The sequence below is a fragment of the Phallusia mammillata genome, chromosome 5 (genome assembly GCF_965637545.1).
Source record: "Phallusia mammillata chromosome 5, kaPhaMamm4.hap1.1, whole genome shotgun sequence".
In the NCBI taxonomy this organism is placed as follows: Eukaryota; Metazoa; Chordata; class Ascidiacea; order Phlebobranchia; family Ascidiidae; genus Phallusia; species Phallusia mammillata.
Window position 1 is genome coordinate 3,049,741 of NC_137256.1, and position 21,451 is coordinate 3,071,191.

At 37.7% G+C, this 21,451-nt stretch overlaps 2 protein-coding genes and 1 pseudogene across 3 annotated transcripts; 2 read left to right on the forward strand and 1 right to left on the reverse strand.

Annotated features, from left to right (window-relative positions):
- Positions 1–1,062: 1,062 nt before the first annotated feature.
- Positions 1,063–2,756, reverse strand: LOC145227704 (uncharacterized; annotated as a pseudogene). Its single transcript, XR_013859952.1, has 2 exons — positions 1,826–2,756; positions 1,063–1,422 (listed from the first exon to the last, which is right to left on the reverse strand). The product of XR_013859952.1 is annotated as an uncharacterized LOC145227704 (transcript).
- Positions 2,757–11,714: 8,958 nt separating this feature from the next.
- LOC145227705 (uncharacterized) lies at positions 11,715–14,572 on the forward strand. Its single transcript, XM_080092593.1, has 6 exons — positions 11,715–12,258; positions 12,558–12,629; positions 12,772–12,938; positions 13,115–13,250; positions 13,418–13,721; positions 14,026–14,572. Exons 1-6 carry the CDS (start codon positions 12,195–12,197, stop codon positions 14,033–14,035), a joined length of 753 nt encoding a protein of 250 aa, XP_079948719.1. The 5' UTR covers positions 11,715–12,194; the 3' UTR covers positions 14,036–14,572.
- Positions 14,573–15,804: 1,232 nt separating this feature from the next.
- LOC145228077 (uncharacterized) lies at positions 15,805–18,385 on the forward strand (the record flags this gene model as incomplete). The annotated part of the gene is made up of 4 exons (XM_080093056.1): positions 15,805–15,963; positions 16,357–16,513; positions 16,914–17,217; positions 18,036–18,385. Coding segments are annotated over 4 exons (630 nt in total), but the record flags the coding sequence as incomplete, so codon positions are not given.
- Positions 18,386–21,451: the final 3,066 nt, after the last annotated feature.

Sequence of the window (21,451 nt, forward strand, 5' to 3'; positions counted from 1 at the left end):
AAAAATAACTGCGCATAGACATTGGAACAACTATTCGAGATCCACGAAACAAAATACCGTCAACAACAGAAAGTTCATTTTTGACATCCCAAAAGGGTTTTGCTAAAACAGGACAAGCACGCTTATGTAAAGGCCAACCATTATTTACAAGACGCATGACAAACTGCAACTGTTGGTCACATATGGTTTTACTTTGTAACTTTTGTTTAACTAATGGCATACAAGCAATAGCGGATACAATTAGATCTACATATTCACATACACTATGACAAGAAAGCGATTGAACGGACACACTGTTCTCCACACATCTTGATAACAAATCAGCTGTGTGCATGAATTTACCTGGAGTAAACTCTGCGGTGAAATGAAATCTTTGCAACCGGATCATTAGACGTTGAATGCGCAACGGACAGTTATTTAACTCCTTGAGAAACAACGCTATGAGAGGTTTGTGATCAGTTTCTACCACAAATTTCTGACCATAAACATACTGATAAAATCTTTCACATGCAAAGGTGATAGCAAGCAATTCCTTTTCAATTTGTGCATACCTTGTTTCAGCGGTTGTTAAAGCTATTGCCGCATAAGCCACTGGCTGCCACATGTTGTCATGCTGTTGCAAAATTACAGCTCCAAGTCCATGTTTAGATGCGTCTGCCGAAATTTTGATCGATTTCTTGGGGTCGAAAAACCGAAGTACTTGGGCAGTTGTGTCCAGCCGTTTCAAATTCTTCCATTCCATTTCGTGTGCTTGCGTCCACTCCCAGATGCTCCGTTTATGCAATAACAAACGCAAAGAAGATGTTTTAGTAGACAAGTCGGAAATGAAACGACCTAGGTACGTGACCATTCCCAAAAATTTCAGCAAGTCACCCTTAGACTGAGGACGCTTTAGTTGCTCTATTGCATGAACATTATTTGGATCAGGTTGAACACCTGAAGCACTAACAACTTCACCAAGAAAAGTAATCTTGTCTACACCGAAACCACATTTTTAACAAATGCCGAACGGCATGCGCAAAAATCTATACCGTCCAAACGGAGTGTTAAACGTAAAAAGCTTAGAACTATCTTCATCCAACTTTACTTGCCAAAACCCAGACAAAGCGTCGAGTTTAGAAAATACTTTAGCATTTGAAAATTGACTAATAATTTCTTCTCTAGTCGGAAGACAGAAATGCTCACGCAAAATTGCTTTATTTAAATCTCGCGGATCTAAGCAAACTCTTAGTTTTCCGTTTTTCTTTTCTACTATTACAAGAGAGTTCACCCACTTAGTTGGTTCTTCTATTTTTTTGATTACTTGCATGCTTTCCATTCTTTGTAGCTCCTGTTGTAGTTTGTTTTTGAGTGCAAATGGAATTTTTCTGCTGGGACGGACTACGGGACAAACTCTGCTATCGGTCTTTATTCGGTGACAACCTGGAACACAACCCAACCCTTCAAATAAATCTGAAAAGCTGGACAGCAAATTTTGTTCGTCACTGACAATCGGTTCCAGTTTATTTATTAGGCCAAGAGTTACCGCTCCATTTAATCCTATAATAGGCAATGCATTAATCTCCACAACAACAAATGGTAGGGTAAATGATTGCTCTCTGTATTGAAGTGTTAAACTAATTGTCCCACAAACTGGAATATGGTGGCCAGTATATGAGATCAATCGAATATTAGTAAGAGAAACATATGGACGTCCCTGAAGTTTTTGAAAATCATTTCGTGACAAAACATTTACTTGGGCTCCCGTGTCTATCTTAAAACGAAGTGTACATGAAAGCACAAAAATGTCAAGAAGCCAATCTTTTGGTGAACTAGTAGTACTTACAGATTGCATGTTGTACGTCTGAATTGTATCCGCGCGTTGCGCTTGCGGGTGATTAGCTGCACTGCAACATCGAGCAAAGTGGTTTCTTCCACCACACTTTAAGCATCGCCTTCCCCAGGCAGGACACGCTCTGACGTCATGTCGCAAGGCGCAGAATCTGCAAACTCGAGGCGCTGGTAATTGATTACCACGTGGTTCGCGTTGAACAGCATCCAAGCTAAAACTTGTAGAATTTGTTGATCGAAACATTGTCATTTGCGATCTTACTGTTTTGTTTGTTATGCACATTTTAATAGCTTTTTTAAGCGTTAGTTCCTCTTCCCGCAGCAAACTTTGACGAAGTTGATCACACTTGATACCAATAATAATTTTGTCTCGGATTAATGAGTCGCAAAGTTCACCGAAATCACAGCTTTTAGACAGTTTTTTTTTAAATCGGTTATAAAAACATCTATTCTTTCACCATCATTTTGATTTCTAGAAAAAAACCTGTATCGCTCGCTGGTGATATTCTTCCTCGGACAACAGTAGCTTTCGAAGGCATTGACCACAGTTTCAAAGTGCATTTCTTGTCCTTCTTCAAATTTAAATGTTGAGTGGATGGTTTGACCTTGCTCTCCCAACACGTGGAGCAACATAGATGTTTTAACTTTTGCAGCCTTTCCGTCATAACTAACAGCTGTCAAATAAAGCCTAAATCCCCTAATAAACTTAACCCAGTTTTGTGACACATTGTCACTCCATTGCATAGCTTCCGGCAGTGAGAACGAACCTTCCATTTTATTTGAAAAACCACTTCTGACACCATGTCATGAACGCACACACCTTTAAGCGGTTACCTGTATTGACTGCCACGTTTAAGACGCGGTACACGGTTTTATACGAAACGTGACGTCATAACTCAGGGACGACATCTAGCGGTAAATACATACATCACAATAACTATACAGTTTATGGATGTTAGGAATTTTTGAATAATGAAACGGAACAGGTTGATTTACAAACGTCACTGGATGAGTGTTAGCAGAATCAATAAAAAAAAGAAAAATGAAAATAAAGAGGTTTTTCAGGTTAGTTCGGATCAAGAGGACATTGAAGAACAACCTTTTTTATCTTACCAGCCTCAAAGGGACTGTAACACTTCCTGTGTGCAAGCCACTGCTTCACAAGATTGTTCCAAAACAATGCAAGTAGTTCTCAATAATTCTGCAGTTAATATACCTGAATCTTATACTATAGATGAAAACTTCTTGAGTTCTAGTACTGTAGTTGCTGAAAGTTTTACATGTAGTTTAGTGACATGGGTGACGACATTTCAAGTAAAACATAATGCCGTTGACAGTCTACTAAAACTGTTGCAATCAAAAATTCCTGATTTGCCATCAACAGCTAGAACATTGCTTTCCACACCACAAAGAAATAATATTTCTAAGATATCTGGAATGGACTATTGCTACTTCGGTTTGAAATGTCAAATTGTGCAAATTTTGGATGAGTTACCCTATGTTGAGCAAAACTTTACAGATGTTGTAAACATATCTTTAAATGTTGATGGGCTTCCTTTGTTTAAAAGCTCGAAATCTTGTTTTTTTTTACCTAATGGAACATGGAATAACCGACATGTTTCTGTAAAACTCCATAATATTGTATGTGATGCTCCTGCCAGATCCGTAAATATGGTGGGAGCGGTGGATGTGGGGCTGACGGTGAAGGTGGTGCTTGGGCCAATCAGGTTTGCGAAATCGCCTCAATTTCAGAAGGTGAACCAGGAAAGCGTTTTTACATTTGTTTTAGCTAATAAGTCGTCGTTGCCAAAAAGCAAGGTAAAATTTTCTTGGTACATTTCTATCACTAAAGTTAAATAAATGTTTGGCTATATTTTAATCACGATCGTTTTGTTTTTCAGTCTCTCTTATCAATCTTGGTTGCTGGACTGATACATCCGATCGTGCCATTCCAACACTTGAGGGACTCGACCCAATCTTAGACGGAAGTTACAGCTCACGCAAGGAAGCGATCGCCAAATGTGTGCAAGCTGCACATGCGCGAGGCTATGACATCATCGCACTACAAAACGGTGGTTGGTGCGCTGGAGCACGTGACGCCAAATTACATTTCAAAAAATATGGAAATAGCTACAACTGTGCAAGTGACGGCGAAGGAGGACCATGGGCCAATCAAGTCTACTACGTTCGTGTCTTGAAAACCACGTAAGTAAAAATGTTGGCAAACTCAAGTGTTGTAATGGTCTATAGTAGTGGTTCTCAAATTTTTTTATTTTCGGGGACAAACGGTATTTTTTAGTGTGTAAGGAGCCACAAAAAACGAGACCTCAGAAAATTCACAAAGTTTATTACCTTAAAAGCTAACATAGTAATCTTTGTTGGTTTTCTGAGGTCTGGTGCGAGCCGCGAAATAAGTAGTTGAGAGCCGCATGCGGCCCTGAGAGCAGCGGTTAAGAATCACTGGTCTATAGTTTTTCCAACTAAAGTTAGTAACTATCTTGTAAGGTAATGATACTAAAGTATAAGTTCACGAATGCTTTACTACCATAGTAACAAATTTGACTCGACGCAAGTATTTACATTTGCTTGTTTTACAGAACCTACTAACGATGAAAGCATGAGAAGAAAGAATATCTTTAATTCATTTCCTTCCAAGCTAATAATTAATTGTTGTGCAATTACAACTGTAGCGATCGCGAAATAATTTGTGCCAATTCTGCAATACGATATACGCTTTTTTCGACTTGCTATTTTAAAGCTCCCTGGAATATCAAATAGGTCAACGGTTTGATTTATCTGGAAAGCTAAATTGTGTTTGGACTTGGTAATATTTTCTGACGCAGTTGATTAGAATGTAGCCTATATGCGACTTTTTCGATCTGGGTTTACGAGTTTTGACCGTATGTTTCGACGTGTTCTGTGATTATACGCTGCTTTGTGTGAGAATTGATGTGTACAATTTAACGCGTTTATCCGTATATTATCCGTATATATCCGTATATTATTAGAAAATTGAGTACTTATAAAATTGCACCGGTTCATACCAACCCTTTTTGTGCCTTTCTTTTTTCTGGCTATATCTTCTGTTCTACCCAGAAGTAATAAACAAACGAACCAAAGTGCAACGCACCTATGTGTGGAGTTTCCAGGGCTCTTTCCTGACAAGTTTAGGAGCTTGGGAGAGTAAATACGGTAATTGGTTAATTTCTATGGCGCCACCATAACCTTGAGACCCATTAGCGAACATTAACATAAACCTATCACGACCGCTCTCACCACAAAACTATATTTTACGAAGTAGACTTGATGGATCATTATTTGTAGCCTAAAACCCAATGCATGAGCAAAAACTTCTCAACAACTACACACAGGGAACAACATAAAGACTGTATAAAGTGGAAAAGTGATCAATAACTTGTAAGATTGAGGTCTTACAACCTTGCGTGCGGGCTTGGACAACTAGATATTTTTCAAACATTGTTTACCAACGTTCAACAATCGGGCATTAACTAACGACCTGCGGCTTAACTGACCAACGACTGCGTTTATGAGGGACCAACGCGGTCTACACCAAAAACTTCGTACACTTAAGTGTTGAATTCGAGTTACCAGAAGAACGAAAGACCGTTACCGCAATTAGTAATAAACCGTTATTGGACAAACATTGTTTAGGGCGTTGCCAAAAGGGTCGTTCGAATTCCATTTGATCCAGTGATAACGTATCTATAGCGATAACGAATCTGGTGATAACGATAACTAATCAAACACTGACAGGAGTGGAGTGAATTGACTTTGACTAACCACTCAGTTTTTGAGTCAAAATGTCACTTCAAGGAGTTTATCACGCATTTTCGGTAACGCCCTAATTATTTAGGAAACTTTTCCTTCAACGTGAATCTTTACCGTTGGTTGGAGAAAGATTAATTTGGCCACATGTGTGGTAAAAGAAAAAATTCGCGCACTTTGTATTATGACATCACAGTCTGTCTGCCCAGGAAAGGAATCCAGTTATTTTTTGCAATACTTATCACTTGTTGGTCCACTAATCTTACAATGGTGTTATACAGGACTGCAGATGAACAAATGCACATAAGTAAGTTATACATTTTACAATTTTATTTTATGAAATAAGTTCATTTGTAAAAAAACTAAACTCAACAAGCTATCTGGTTTAGGCATTGCATACCATTCAACAACTGAAATACTAATAACAGAACAACCAACATATAGGTTCATGTTGCCTCACTAATCATCATGTATTTCATTTCAGATGGTATCTATAACGTTTTTATTGTCATATATTTCTACACTGCTCAGATGTCATTCACTGCTTTTGCGTAGTGATGCACCCAAGTTTCGTATTCGGTCGAATAAGCTGTTTCTAAAGTTTAGGTTTCAGCCCAAACTTTTTTTCATTAACAAAATACGAGCCACTTTGTTTGCAAAACATTACAGTTTTAGTAAAGCTTACGTATTGTGAAAGTGATTTTGGTTTGTCAGAATTAAGTTCACTCGCATCAACAACACAAGATTCAGTTGAAAACATCCTTAGGAAAGGGGATTTTAGGTTCGGCCTTAATCCGCATTTTAGGCGGGTGAGGTGTGTTACAATTTTGGATCTTTTTTAAAATAGCAAACACTTTTGTGAAAAACAGCTCAGGAAAAACAGTCTTGAAAAACTTGTAAATCACTTTCTACTGCAAAAAGAACCATTGCAAATAATTACCAAGAAAAATATTAAATTATGACGTTACAAATAAAATGTGGTAACTGACAATCTACATACACTGGAGATTCATCTTGCACTACATGTAGTGTTTTATAATCTACCGGTTACCATCTCGTGTCGTCTGTTGCATGAACCGTTGTGTGCATTGTTATTCTACCTAGCGTGTGCTGATGGTGTGCTGCGTAATGGACAGCAACAATAATAAATCTGGTTTAATCCCGAAAAGCGTGAGTGAGACGCTACATTTGGCGACGAGGATCTGTTTTACATTTGTTTTATCAACTTTTGGGTTGATTGTGGAATTTCCTGAAGGTAATGGAAGGAAATCCTGACCTCGTGGGAATGTCAAACAGTGATGTTGGTGGACTGAAACCGTTCGATGTTCAAGACGGTGCACATGGTTTATCTCAACGCTGGAAACGTTGGAAACGAGCTTTCAATCTATTCTTGGTGGAAACGGAAATCACAAATAGCGTCCAGAAAAAGGCACTGTTGCTACATACTGAATTCGTGATCAAGTAATTGATAAATGTCACTCAAATGCACTACGTAGAAAGTTTTTGGAAAGGGACACACTTACCCTTAAAGATGTGTTGTCAATGTCCTAAACATTTGAAGCTGTGAATTCCCAAGCAAAAGTAATGGAGGGAAGCCAGGCAATCAACCACATTGAAAAGCATAGAAAACGTCAGGTTGCTTCGACATCAAGAAAAGAGGGAAAATCCTGTTTTGCTTGTGGCCAAAAAGGGACATTTTAAGAAAGATATGATATGTCCAGCTAGAAGAAAAGCTTGTGCTAAATGTGGTAGAGTTGGACACGTCAAATCAAAGTGTTGGTCCAGTGGTTTCAAGCCATCAAAATATAATGGTGAAGAGGGACATCGTCCATTTGAAAGGCGATCGAATAATAACACTGTTCAAAATGGAATAGAGAATAAAGATGGTGATGGATTTGTTTTTGGTCTGAACCCTTTAACAGAGTTTTATACAGTGACACTAGTAATTGGTGGTGTTACATTGCCAAATATTTTGGTTGATTCAGAAGCATCAGCAAATATTGTTGACAAGGGTACGTGGGAATGGCTGAAGAAGCAGAAAATTAAAGCAGAAACCATGTATTTACGTGACGTATTTACGCTCCACTCGGAAAAACACCTATAACCAAAAGTTATATGTTGCATATATATACTATATTGCACAAAGAGTCCCCCCTTAATACGCAAATGTTAGTGCAAAAACGCCACCACTAAACTATGTTACGTTAAAGCTACGAATTGCTCATGGCATCAAGGTCAAAAATGAACGACAGAAGCTTTTTACATTTTAATTTTATTGGTGTATCTCAGCATTTAGATGTGGTCGAAATTTCCAGTTCACAATACGTCGTTTAAATATTGTGTCGTGCAAAAGTGGTGCGTCTTAAAAGTCCGAAATTCTGACCTGGTATGACCTGTATTGTTTCTTTCAGTTACTTTAACCGAGCTTGGCTGCTGGGCTGACAGTAGTGCTCGTGCATTCCCAACACTTGAAGATCTGGACCCAATCCTTGATGGTAACTACAAAGCCCGGGAGGACGCGATCGCCAAATGTGTGCAAGCTGCGCATGCGCGAGGCTATGACGTGTTTTTAAACTATCAGGAGTAGTTGGAAGAAACATTCAAAGTGTATAGATTACTCTGACTTTATTGTCCAATACTATACGTGCCGATTTCTAAGTTTACATACTAAAACTGTATTACATTTCCAGGCCATGTAGCACATTAAAAAAAATCCTTTATATGACTGTACAAATCTATTAAATCTGTTTCATTAGAGTCTCTTGTGCGTTTAATGGTGAAAATAACGGCCCAAATAGACGTTAAAAGCGACATGCTTTATTGATCAAACGTTTCGGCAAATGCTCATGCCATCATCAGTGATATGAAGGCCACATCAATTGCACCCATTTATATACACTTTAGTCGCATAAAAGAAGGATAAAAAGGTGCGAAACAAGCGTCGCATAAAAACGATAGATAAAAAGGTGCGCAGAAGCGAGGTGTAAGCCACCTGCAAATGTGCGCGTCTGACCAAACAGGTGCAGAGCAACTACGACATACAATATATTTACAAACAAAGAAACAATAGTAGGACAGCACGTCACATCAAAATACGCAATAAGTTAATTAGGTATCAAACAAATACAAAGGAACCGACTTAGAATCAACGTTTAATTCCGGTTTATAGCGTTGAATGAAAATTGATTCCAGTAACATAAGTCGATAGCGGTCCCTGGCTGTCCCAAGCACTTCCGGGTTTTTAAAGTCCACTACATGGTCTTTGTTGGCCTGAAGGTGTTGACACACCTCGGACGTTTCGATTTGTTGGTGTTCATGAACTCGCGTTCCAAGGTTTCGCCTGGTTTCTCCAATGTAGGTTTTTCCACAAGAACATTTCAGTCTGTAAACAACCGAAGATCGGTTGAGTAATCCTTGCATATCTTTATGCACAAATGCTTTCACAAGCTTCTGTGTTTGGTGGAACGAACGTACACGGACCTTTCCGTCTGTTGCTTTAAGGATGCAGGTGGCTTACACCTCGCTTCTGCGCACCTTTTTATCTATCGTTTTTATGCGACGCTTGTTTCGCACCTTTTTATCATTCTTTTATGCGACTAAAGTGTATATAACTGGGTGCAATTGATGTGGCCTTCATATCACTGATGATGGCATGAGCATTTGCCGAAACGTTTGATCAATAAAGCATGTCGCTTTTAACGTCTATTTGGGCCGTTATTTTCACCATTAAACTTATGAACAGATCCGTATATAGTGTTTCTCTTGTGCGTTATATGTATAAAAAACGACTAATTTGTACAACTTTGCACCAGTTGGACGAAAAAATTAATGAAATATATAACTTGGTGTTTGGAACGTACGTTCAGCATTAACTACAAATTTCCCCGTTATATTCGGCACCAAATTAAACAAACTACATATGGTTTCAAGTTGACGTAATTGTTCACAAAAGAGTTCTGTGCCGAGCGCATCGAGAATCGGAGAAGTCTAATACGCTTTGCCTTTTTTCTTTTTCGAAAACGAGAGAAATGCGTATCGAATACGCTTAAACGCTCCATGTAAAGAGGCTTTGTGTCAGTTTTTTTTAAATAAATTTAAGATGCCAAAAAGTCCAAACGGGCTTCTCAAAAACGATTTCGGGCCGTTCGGGCTCGAATTTCAGGCCCCTTTACAACTCTGTACACAAAACACAAAGCTGGTTTAAAGCATTTTATTAGGTGTTGCAGATATGACATTTTTGCCTAAAATGAGTTTGTTAACAATTCTAATCTAATTGATGAAAGTAAACGATATGACGTTTTTATGGTTGTGTGTCTTTACGTTGAACACAATTTCAATTTATTTTTTAGAACCTACTGATTCTGAACAGCGTATCTATCAACCAATAATGGAATCGTTTTGATTTTTCATTTCTACATTCAACTTGTAGCTCACATCACACTTATTAATCGCATAATCTTTGCATCCTTGTATATCCTGGGACTGTTTCGATCTTTTGGAGTTATTCATACACTTTTGTTCGGCGTAGATTGTTTGGAACAAACAGCCTAAATAACTTTAAACTTTGGAAGCAACAAATAAATAATAATTTCTTCATCTGTAATCGGCTTTTAAATAAAAAAACAACCATTTGAGTAGCACTACTCAATGTATTTGAGCTGTTTACATCGGCACCATACAATTAACAGTCGTTGGTTCAAATTTTGTTTTTTTCTCAAAAACAGTGATTCACATTTTCTTTTGGGTTGTTTTTTGTGTCCTCGAATAGCTGTATTAAGGACCAATGTAGCCTCTTCCGCCGCTGAGAGCAAAAAATTTTAAGAACAAGTAGTTGTAGATTTTTAAAACAGTTGTCAACAAATCTTCGTAAATGGCTAAATGCCCTGCGGCAAATAAGGGAGGAAGGGACAGGCTCGCAAACTGATCCGCTTGTGGGTGCTAGAGATAAAGCGTATATTGCAGGGCTACTCAAATGGCGGATTGTGGTCCATATCCGGACCTTTGGGGCGTTGGATGTGGACCTCGACAGTCTTGTCATTGCAGTCACATATGCTATAGTATGTGTTAATTAGTGAGATCCGCATAGCGATTCTCGGAGTACTGCAAGAAGTCTATTTTCAAAATCTTTAAAGGTCAGATTGTGCAACTTTGTGACGACAAATGGTACATTATTCCACTACACTATTAAGGAAACGGCGATTGTTTGCGCACAATTGTATCTATGATGCAATAAACTGGATTTTAAATCAGACTTTTAAGAAATATTCTTGCGAAACAACCAGATGAATTATATTTTGTATGTAGTTGCCAATACTCCAACGAGGAGTAAATTTATGTTTAGTGCACAATTCAAGCTTTTGTTTTGCTGTCAGAAATATTCAGTTTAAACAAATGTGTTAATCTTGGACCACGATTTCCCCCATTACCTACAACCAAAATAGGCGAAAACATGTTGCACGTGCATTGCTGACAGAAATGTCCACACCTTTGGTATTTTTGCCTTTTCTATCTGGAAATTTGACAGAACTAATTGAGTAGCCTGGTATATTTTATTCTACTTGCATTTTGTTCACGAACACCTTAACGCAACAAACATAGTATTGCATGATGGCAATGTGGCACGAAAACGTGGGAGACATCTGCGGTTAAATATACCCTAAAACAATAATAAAAGGGAAAGAGCAATGGCAAAAAGCGCAGCAGCGAAATGGCCTGAGAGGTTGGAATATCGCAGTAGAAGCAAGTGGCCTTGAAGGCAAGGCGACCAGGTTTGTCAACATGGATGGATTCCAGCCAGTTCAATATTGGAAGTGGGTAAACAACGATCAGCGAAAAACAAACCCTTCGCAACACCACGGAACTCTAGTTATATGTCCAAAGGCGTTAGGGAGAAAATAAAGGACTCTCCGAAATCTTAAACGGCACACTAACGAAATAATTTTTTCGTGGCGCACTTACTTTTTTATTAAATTATTTTTTCGTGGCACACTTTGAGGGCCGACCACACAAACATTGTCAAAGGAAAAATAATTTGCAACTTTGTTGATAAATTAGACTTCGTTTTTTTTTTTTCAAAATAAAAGTAGGAAAAATAAGCTTTTAACGTTGCTATGCACGCCCTGTTTCGTGATTAGGTCATTTTTGCACTTGGAAATCTCTCCCGGTGCATTTTGAGTGCCGCGGCAAACATTTTGAGAATCACCGCTCTAAACTCTTGAACTGTGTGGTGTGTAACTTAGATAACCGCAATCATCTGCTTGAACAAAGGGAAGAAGGTCAGTGTGGTTAGGTAATTATTGATAGGGGAGGATATAAAGGCAAGCTAGTTAAGACCTGTACTGGATAGATTTTTTATTGGATTAGAAGTTGACAAATGTGTTTTGTGATCTGTAATGTCAGGTAAAATTGGTAATAGTTCTTTATATAATGGACTGTCTACTGTGCAACTGCCCGAAGCTTAAAAGTGATGCAGAATAATTAAAGTGACCGCTATAAATATTACCCCTTTTTGTTCGACAAACATTTTATGTTTATTGACACAAATTTTATTTAGTTATTTAGTGTTTATTTAAGTGAAAATGAAGATCTTTGTTTTGATGTTGGCATTCGTAGGAGTGGTCAGTGCGACCTACTACTATCCTGGTAAGATACTTAGTAAGCCTATCATAAATTCTAGTGCCCTGTATAATGTCTGTATTTGCCTAAACAGACAGAAATGTATCATACTTTACTAATGCTGGCAAAATAATTTTACGACTTGTTTTGCTTGCATTTTTAACTACTATTTAGGCAATTATATCTTCCAGTAGAAATTTTAGCCGATTCGAGAATTGCGAAATTTGCATATGCCAAGAATTTTTTACGACCAAGCCTTGACGTCTACCGACCGAGTTAACGCAGATTCAGTGAAACGTCTAACAAAATTTAACTCACATACGTAGGAACCGCAGCCGTCCGCGTACGCTTCGTATTACTGGCAAGGAAATTGCCAGTCCAACCGCAGGGGCCTCTTCGTAAGTGTATTGATACAATTTAAGAGTAAAACTCGTATTTTACAAGCCCATGTATTCATAGTTGCACTGAAGAAAAGCCTATTCCTATTAAATATGACTAAAATTTCACACGTTAGCTGTTTTTTGTTTTGTTTTTGTTCAGTAACCTACAACAATCTTGGATGTTGGAAAGACACTAGCAACAGAGCAATTCCTCCGAGAGAAGGAGATCCTATTCTTGACGGTTCCAGCTACACAGCAAGAGTGAACGCGATTGCAAAATGTGCCCGAGTCGCCTATAACCACGGAGATGACGTCTTTGCTGTACAGGTAACCTCATAAAGTTAAAACCGACACTATATTTGGAAAAGCCCGACTATTAAAAAATCGAAATATTCGAAATAACTTAAAAATAAGGTGTTGAGAGTTAAAAAACTCCATTTTTGGTTCTGTGGTGATCAGTTTAGTTTGAAAAGAACAGCCATTATTTTTTTTATTTTTGACAGAACGGAGGTTGGTGTGCCAGTTCAGCCACAGCCCGTGATACTTACCGTAAATATGGTGGGAGCAGCGCATGCGGGGCTGACGGTGAAGGTGGTTCTTGGGCCAATCAGGTTTACGAAATCGACTCCATTTCCGAAGGTAAACGAGGAAATCGTTTTTACATTTGTTTTTAGCCTATAAGTCGTAGCTAAAATAACAAGGTAAGATTTTCGTGGTGCATTTCAAACTATCTCTAAAGTTAAATAGATGTTTAGATGTGATGATTTAGGCTATTTTTATCACGATCGAGTTTGTTTTGTTTTCAGTCTCTCTTATCAATCTTGGTTGCTGGGCAGACACATCCGATCGTGCCATTCCAATTCTTGAAGGACTCGACCCAGTCCTGGACGGAAGTTACGGCTCACGCCAGGACGCGATCGCCAAATGTGTGCAAGCAGCGCATGCACGAGGTTATAATGTCATGGCACTACAAAACGGTGGACAGTGTGCTGGAGCACGTGACGCCGAACTAAATTTCAAAAAATATGGATCCAGCAGCAACTGTAGAAGTGACAGCGAAGGAGGGTCATGGGCCAATCAAGTTTACTACGTTCGTGTCTTAAAAACCACGTAAGTGAGATTGTAGGCAAACCAAAGTGTTGTGATTGTCTACGTTTTCCAATTAATACTGTAAAATTTATTTAAAAAACATTTCAAACTAATCTTTCAAGGTTGTGAAACACAATCCTTTAAAAGAAATAGTAGCTTTATTTAAACCCAAACTGAAATAGGAGTTCAAGAATGCTTTTCACAAAAGTAACAACTTAAATTTGCCACAACTCGTAAAAATGTATTAACTTTACGGGCAATTTAAAATAACTTATACAAAAAATACTATACAACTCAAAATGTTCTGACCTTGCTTGTTTTACAGAACCTACTAATTTTGGAAGCAGATGAAGAATATAAATCGTCTTACGGGCAATTCATTCCCTTCCTCTCTAATTAGTAATTGTTGTACAATTACAGCAATATCACACGAAGTTGTGTTCTAAATTGCAAAGCATTGAGGAAAATATAATTAGTGCAAAAAATATTTCTGATTTTATGTTAGTTTCTTGTTAATACATTCATGCTGGGATTAGCCCTGCAGGGCTTCATGAAGCGTATATGCAGACCAGCGATCTCGACATACTCATCCACATATATTTATCCCCCGGGTCAAAAAATCAGAGTACGCCAGGCATATTAAAGGCCGAATCGCCGGGTACCAATCCCAGCACTGCAACTATAGTGACAACAATAACAAAGATAATGTGCAAGGTAAATAAGTGACCAAGATCATTTAACTTTCGAAGCTAAACATCCAACCTGTTTTATGGATGCAGCTTCTGCACCGCTATAGGGCATTTTTTTCACCAGTTTTGTTATTTTGCTGTACAAAACCACAGGGCAATTCAAAATAAACTTTGATAATACACTATCGCTGTTGGTACTTTCAAACTTATAAATTATAAGAAATTTACAAATACATTACCTAAAAGATCAATAACAATCTGTAACAAGCGAAAAACTGTTCGCATTATAAGGATAAAAAACGGGATAGGGAACCAAATGTTTATGTGTATTTTAGAAATGTTTTTAAACTAAAGTTTTCAATATTTAGTTGCAAACATCAAAATATTTGGATGTAGCCAAACAAGTTAACACAGCTATAATAGTGTATGTAGCCGTAATCAAAAGACAGTCGAGGTCCAAATTCAAAAACTCAAAGTAAAAGCATAGAGCTTGTCAATGATAAGCTGCAGAGAGTGCACACTGTTTCGACCTATGAGGTTACTGATGGAGACCTTATACGTCGAAACAGTGTGCACTGTCTGCAGCTTATCAAAAACTCAAAGGTGTGGATATGTGAACCGCGGTCCATCATTTGAGTAGCACTGCTTATTTGAGTAGCCATGTATTTCAGCTGGTAACACCGGCACAATACAATTAACAAGCAGTAATACACATTTCGTTTGTTTATTTTGTTGTTTATGTCCTCGAATAGCTCTATAAAGTAAAATTGTAGCGTTTTCCGTCGCAGAGAGAAAATGTTGGATTTATTACGATTTTTGACTGTCAACTAATCTTCGTGAATAATAAAAAAACGTAACATGCTCAGCAGCAAATGCGGGCGGACGGGAACACAAACTGCTCCGCAGCACCGCTGGTGGGTATTAAATAGAAAGCATATACGGTACAGCGGGCGGGAGACAGAGAAATAGAGGACTCTCTAAACCAGGGGTGTGCAACCTTTTTCGTCTGTGGGCCATTTCACCAATTTCGGACATCAAGCGAGGGCCATACAGTTTTGTTTCATGTACACAATACATTTGACATTCTCCCAAACTATCAATACATTTATTTTCTAAAACATACAATGTTTCGCCGAAACACTGGCTATCACAACAAAATAATTGTTTAATAACTAAAGGAAATTATTACGTCACATTCGAAAGTACTTGCAAACTGCTGTGTGATCCACGAGTTAGAAAACGCTAGTTTAGCTTAAACTTGTTACGTATAATGTAGAAACTCCTGGAAATTTATGTTTGGATCCTAACAAGCGCATTTAAACAACAACCATAAGTGTTTGGCTGCCGAATTGAACACGTCATTAAAATTTAATCAAAATTTGTAATTTGGAATGGTTTTATCTTAGTGACCCTGAACAACCTTGGTTGTTGGGGGAGACACTGGGAACAGAGCGATTCCAACAAGAGAAGGAGATTCCATTCTTGATGATGGAGGCTACAAACAAAGAGCAAACGCGATTGCAAAATGCGCCAGAGTTTCTCACAATTACGGCGATGACGTATTTGCTGTTCAGGTGACGTCAGAATTGTTTTTATTATGTTGTAGGTCAATACGTTGTATAAAGTATAAATAAAGGAAAAGGTATTTAATGTAAGTAGGGTTTTTCCTAAATCGCCAATTCTCGTTATGTAATAGAATTTGTAAATGTTTGTTGAAACGTTGTGAAAATTGTCAAATGAATGTCAAAAGCTGACTCAGCATAATTAAGTTGTCTTCACAAATATTTTTAATTTTTACTTTTGCGCTCATTTACATTTACAATCATTGATAATGTTTCCATGTTTTACAGTAGTAGATGATACTGTAAGCTTGGAATAATATAAAGCAATAACCTCATTCTTGTTATGCGGCGTTATATGTTACATTGTCTAGTAGAGTTTCTAAAAGTTAAATTCAGCTGCTGCAGCATACATGTATGTTGTTACCGGATAACGGTTGGTGCGCCAGTTCAGCCACAGCAAGAGACACCTACAGAACTTATGGGCCGAGCAGTGGTTGCCCTGCCAACGGACGCGGTGGTGCCTGGGCCAATCAGGTCTATGAGATTGCCTCAATTTCTGAAGGTAAAAGGGAAACGGTCTTAAATGCCGGCATCTGACGTGTTTACGCTCCACTCGCAAAAACGTGTTTGAATAGAAGTTATAAATTGCACAAAGAATCCCCATTCAAAAAGTTGGGCTTTAATTGATACGCAAATGTTGGTGCGAAAAACGTCACTACTAAACTATATTAAGTTAAAGCTACGAACTGCCACAAGGTCAAAATGCCCCACAGAAGCTTTTTATAACCAAATTTTGTTAATGTATCTCAGCATTTAGCTGTGGCCGAATTTTCCTGTTTATTTTTCGACTATACGTCGTCTTTCATGAACGTAAATTTTCTATGTTGGAAAAAAGTCGTGCGTGCTTTTGGGCTCTGAAAGTCCTAAATCTAACCCAGTCTAACCAGTATTGTTTCTTTCAGTAACTTTAACCGAGCTTGGCTGCTGGAATGACACTCGTGATCGCGCATTCCCGACACTTGAAGGTCTTGACCCAATCCTGGATGGGAACTACAGAAGTCGCCAGGAAGCCATCGCCAAATGTGTGCAAGCTGCGCATGCTCGAGGATATGACGTGTTTGCGTTGCAAAACGGTGATTGGTGCGCTGGAGCACGTGACGCCGATCTGACTTACAAAAAATATGGATCTAGCACCAAGTGTGGAAATTCCGGCAAAGGAGGCACATGGGCAAATCAAGTTTACCGCATTCGCGTCTTGGTAACGACGTAAGTGATATTGTTCTCAGATTTGGTAAAAACAAGTTATGACCATAGAGTTTTTCTTAGATCGCTACCTACATAAAATCAAAAAGTTTGGTCAAGTAATTTTATTAGGTGTCGCAAATAAACCACGTTTTGCCTCAGATGAGTTTGTTTTATCTTATTTTTTTGGATAACGAATCTAATGATAACGTATATCTAGTGATAACGTAGCTAGTGATAAACGTATCCAGTGACAGCCAAAACGTTGTTTAAAATACAACACGCTATCCTGCAATCAGGTAGATTTCAGTTAGATGGAATATTAAATCAAAATACCATATTATAAAACACACAGTACCAGTTTTGTTGCTAGGGAATCTTGAAACCAAATTGCAGACAGTGTGTAACGATTGTGATTTCTGTGTTCAGTTTTTGAAATCTAGATTTTCGCAGGTTGGTTGTCGCCTGTTTTTCGTGGTGAAACTGTTACTGTGTTTATTTGTATAATTTTCGGTTCTAATGAATCTATTTGAATAAGAACATACAGACAAAACAAAGTAAAAAGTAATCCGATTTGTTAAACTACGAAAGAGTGTGGAACGTTACAGTCATCAAGTAAAGTGTCCTGTTATTTGAATGATACTTGAATTCTGTGTTCTGGGTAAGTTCTCTGGGTATACAACCGACCGCACGAACCATAACGAGCGTTTGTAGACACGGAACGTTTGTCTTATCTTCGTGGTTATCTAAGTAATTTTGAAGTCAAATAGTATCAGAATGGCCATTTGTTTCTTACAAAAACTTTACTACATTAAAAAACATTTTTTTCCTTTGTTTTGCAGAAACTTTTAATTTGCATTAAAAAAAACAGCAAAAAAAAGAAAAAATACAACAACAACAACACCTGCTTTTGATTCTGAAGAATCTGCTTTTGATTTATTTACAACCATGGTAATTTTTTGTTTTTTTTTGAAAAAAACACGTCGCCTTTCTCTACGTTACTTCAATATGCCTTCATAAAATATTTATAACTCAGTGATGCAGTTTTTTGTCTGTACTCCGTATCTGCGATTTTGTACCTTGGTGAATTGGACACATTACTTTTTTTCTTTTTCTCTCGTGTCAAGTTCGTTTACGCAACTTGCAGAACATTAAACAATTGACAGGTAATCGTTACTACCGCTATTTTTCAGAATAACAGAGTCATTAAAGTAGCAATTTAGCATGAGTTAAACAAAGCTATGTCAGTCAAAACCAAAAGATATTTTACCAATTACTTTGGTGGTGGATCAGGATCGTAGTTTTTTTGTGAAAAACATGTAATCGATCAAGCGATTTTTGCCGTACATTTTTAATGATAAAAAAATATCCAGCTTTTGAGTCAAAATGTCATTTTTAGGGAAGTTTATCACACATTTTCGGTATTTCCCTAGTCTTTTAGCAAGCTTTCCCTTCAACTTGAAGCTTTAACATGGGTTGGAGGATGAGGGATTGGGTCACATGTACAGAGAACGATAAAAGTCACGCATCGCGCACTTTGTATTATGACAACATAGCCTGTCTGCCCAGGAAGGGAATCCAGTTATTAATTGCAACAAATGTCACTTGTTGATTCACTTTCCTTACTAGAGCGATGTACAGAACTGCAGATGAACAAATGCACATAAGTAAGTAATACATTTTACATTATTTTATGAAATAAGTTAATTAGCCAAAAAAAATAACCCAACAAGTTCAGACTTAGTCATTGAATACCATTCAACAACCAAAATACTAATAACAGAAGAAAGAACATATAATTTCATCTTGCCTCACCAAGTATCATATATTTCATTTCAGATGGTATCAGTAACCATTTTATTGTCATATATTTCTACACTGCTCAGGTGCAGTTCTGTGCTTTTCAGCCTTTTTTGAAATAGCGAACACTTTCACTGTTTATTCAAAAAACACCCTAGTGAAAACTGTATTTACTCATTTCGTACACTAAATCTGTAGTTGGGTATAAGGAAACAATAAATTTGTTACTATTTAGTTTGTGACAAACAACTCAGTGAAAACTGTCCTGAATAACTTGTATATTTACTTTCTACTGAAAAAAAACCATTACCAACCATTGTCAAGAAAAACATTTATGATGTCACAAATATAATAAAAAATATGATGTCACAAATAGAATGTAGTAACTGACAAGCTACGCACACTGGAGATACATGTTGCATGTGCATTACTGAATTCCATTCGGTTGAATATTGGAGGTAGGTAAACAACGATTATCGAAAAACAAACCCTACCCAACACCATGGTATCTTAGTTATATGTCCAAGGGCGGTAGCGAGAAAATAAAGAAAATAAAAGATTCTTTGAAATCTTAAACGGCGCACTAACGAACTAAAATATCTTTTCGCGGCACACTTTAAAGGCCGACCACACAAACATTGTCAAAAGAAAATTAATTTGCAACTTTGTTGTGGTGAGTCAGACTACTTTGAACAAAAAATAATCTTTTATCGTCGTTATGCACGCCCTGTTTAGTGATTATGAATCACGAGACACTTTTTGCACTTAAATCGTGAGCCTTTCGCGACACACTCGGAAATCTTTCATCATGGTGCACTAGTGTGCCGTGGAAAACATTTTGAGAATCACTGCTCTAAACTTTTGAACTGTGTGGTTTGTAATGTAGAAAACCGCAATCATCTGCTTGAACCAAGGGAAGAAGGTCAGTGTGTTTAGGTAATTATGTTATGTGCTTATGAATCTCAAGGTTGTAATCGCGTCACTACAAATTAACCAGGTACCACCGTACTCAACCTCCCAAGCTCCTGAGCTTGTCGGAGTCCTGAAACCCCACACAAATGTCTAGCACTTCGGTTTGTTTGTTTCTTACTGCTTGACAAAAGATTGCAACATGCTAATTAATAGTCAGAAAATACGGTTTAGAACGGATAGGAGAACCACAATAGCTAGAAACTGAACGAATGCGATTTTTCTATACACCCTCGATAAAACCACAAACCGAATACATGTGCTCCCACTTAAATCTTTCACAAGCATCATCACAGCACAGAACGAAACATACGGCCAAGACATGTAAATGTGGAGTATCGTGTATTGCAGCACAAATAAGCGCAAATATCATACAAGTGACTTTATCACGCGATTGCATAATCGTTTTGTTTCGTTATCGTCGCAGTTGTAGTACTCGGCCTCAATTGCTATTTGTCGCTATTGGACACTTTTACCATCTGTACAGTTACATCATCGTCACCTTTTTTTCCATATATATTCACATGTGTTGTTACTCTCACTCTATCTTAACTCTTAATATCTCTCTTAACTCACTTACTCAAGAAACAAAGTTTAAGGTTTAACGCCGCCTTCTTTATCAGACTAAGCTCGGGCAAGCAGTAGTTCAGATAGGCAAGGACTTAGACTAGCATAAACATTCGCAGCAAAAGATACTCAAATATGAGGACAACTCGAATAAGTACGACGTCATATCGACCGACCCCTACATACAACCAAATCACAAAGTCACGTCAACATCCTAATGATTTGGCAACGTGAAAATGCAGTTGAATCAAGTTGCTACAATAATCACCAGTAAAATGGACAATTTAGTGTTAAGTGATTCCTCGACGACAAATTACTATTTTCGTATAACCGATTGCATTTGAACAGAACTGTGTGTTAAAGTCCCCTCAAACTCTTTAGAATATACTTACTTGCATTAAAAGGACACAAAACCGGAATATGAAACTGAAGGTTTACGTGTTTTTAAGATATGGTCTTAACAAAAGTTTCTTTGCTATTATAACTAACGCATTGCAATTATTTAGTCACAAACATCAAAAAGTTTGGATGTAGACGAACAGCTAACTTAGGTCCACTTTGAATCAGTAATTTTAAAGTCACAAAAACATATTTTTATTTACGAAGTATAAATACGAAGTGTTTCTAACTCAGTAATGCAATTTCCTTTCCTGGATTCATACCTTTGTACCTCAATGAATTGGATACATTACTTTTCTCTTTTTTTTTCTCTCGTTGCAAGTTACGTTTACGCACCTTGTAACATTTGAAAATTTACAATTTGATTTGCATTTCCCGTAAGTTTCATTCAAATCCGTTGGGATTTGACCCCAAAATTTGAGCGCCAAACCTAAACTGCCACCTTTTTACGTCATAAAATTTTTCTACTAAATTGCATTTTTTTAACCAGCCGCCCCGAAATTTGGCGCATATCACTTAGATT

Excerpts from the sequence above, each read along its gene's own strand:
- LOC145227705 (XM_080092593.1), top strand. The coding sequence starts at position 12,195 with ATGAAGATCTTTGTTTTGATGTTGGCATTCGTAGGAGTGGTCAGTGCG. Across the intron at positions 12,939-13,114 it reads ATGACGTCTTTGCTGTACAG|AACGGAGGTTGGTGTGCCAG; the intron begins GTAACCTCATAA and ends TATTTTTGACAG. Across the intron at positions 13,251-13,417 it reads AATCGACTCCATTTCCGAAG|TCTCTCTTATCAATCTTGGT; the intron begins GTAAACGAGGAA and ends TTTTGTTTTCAG.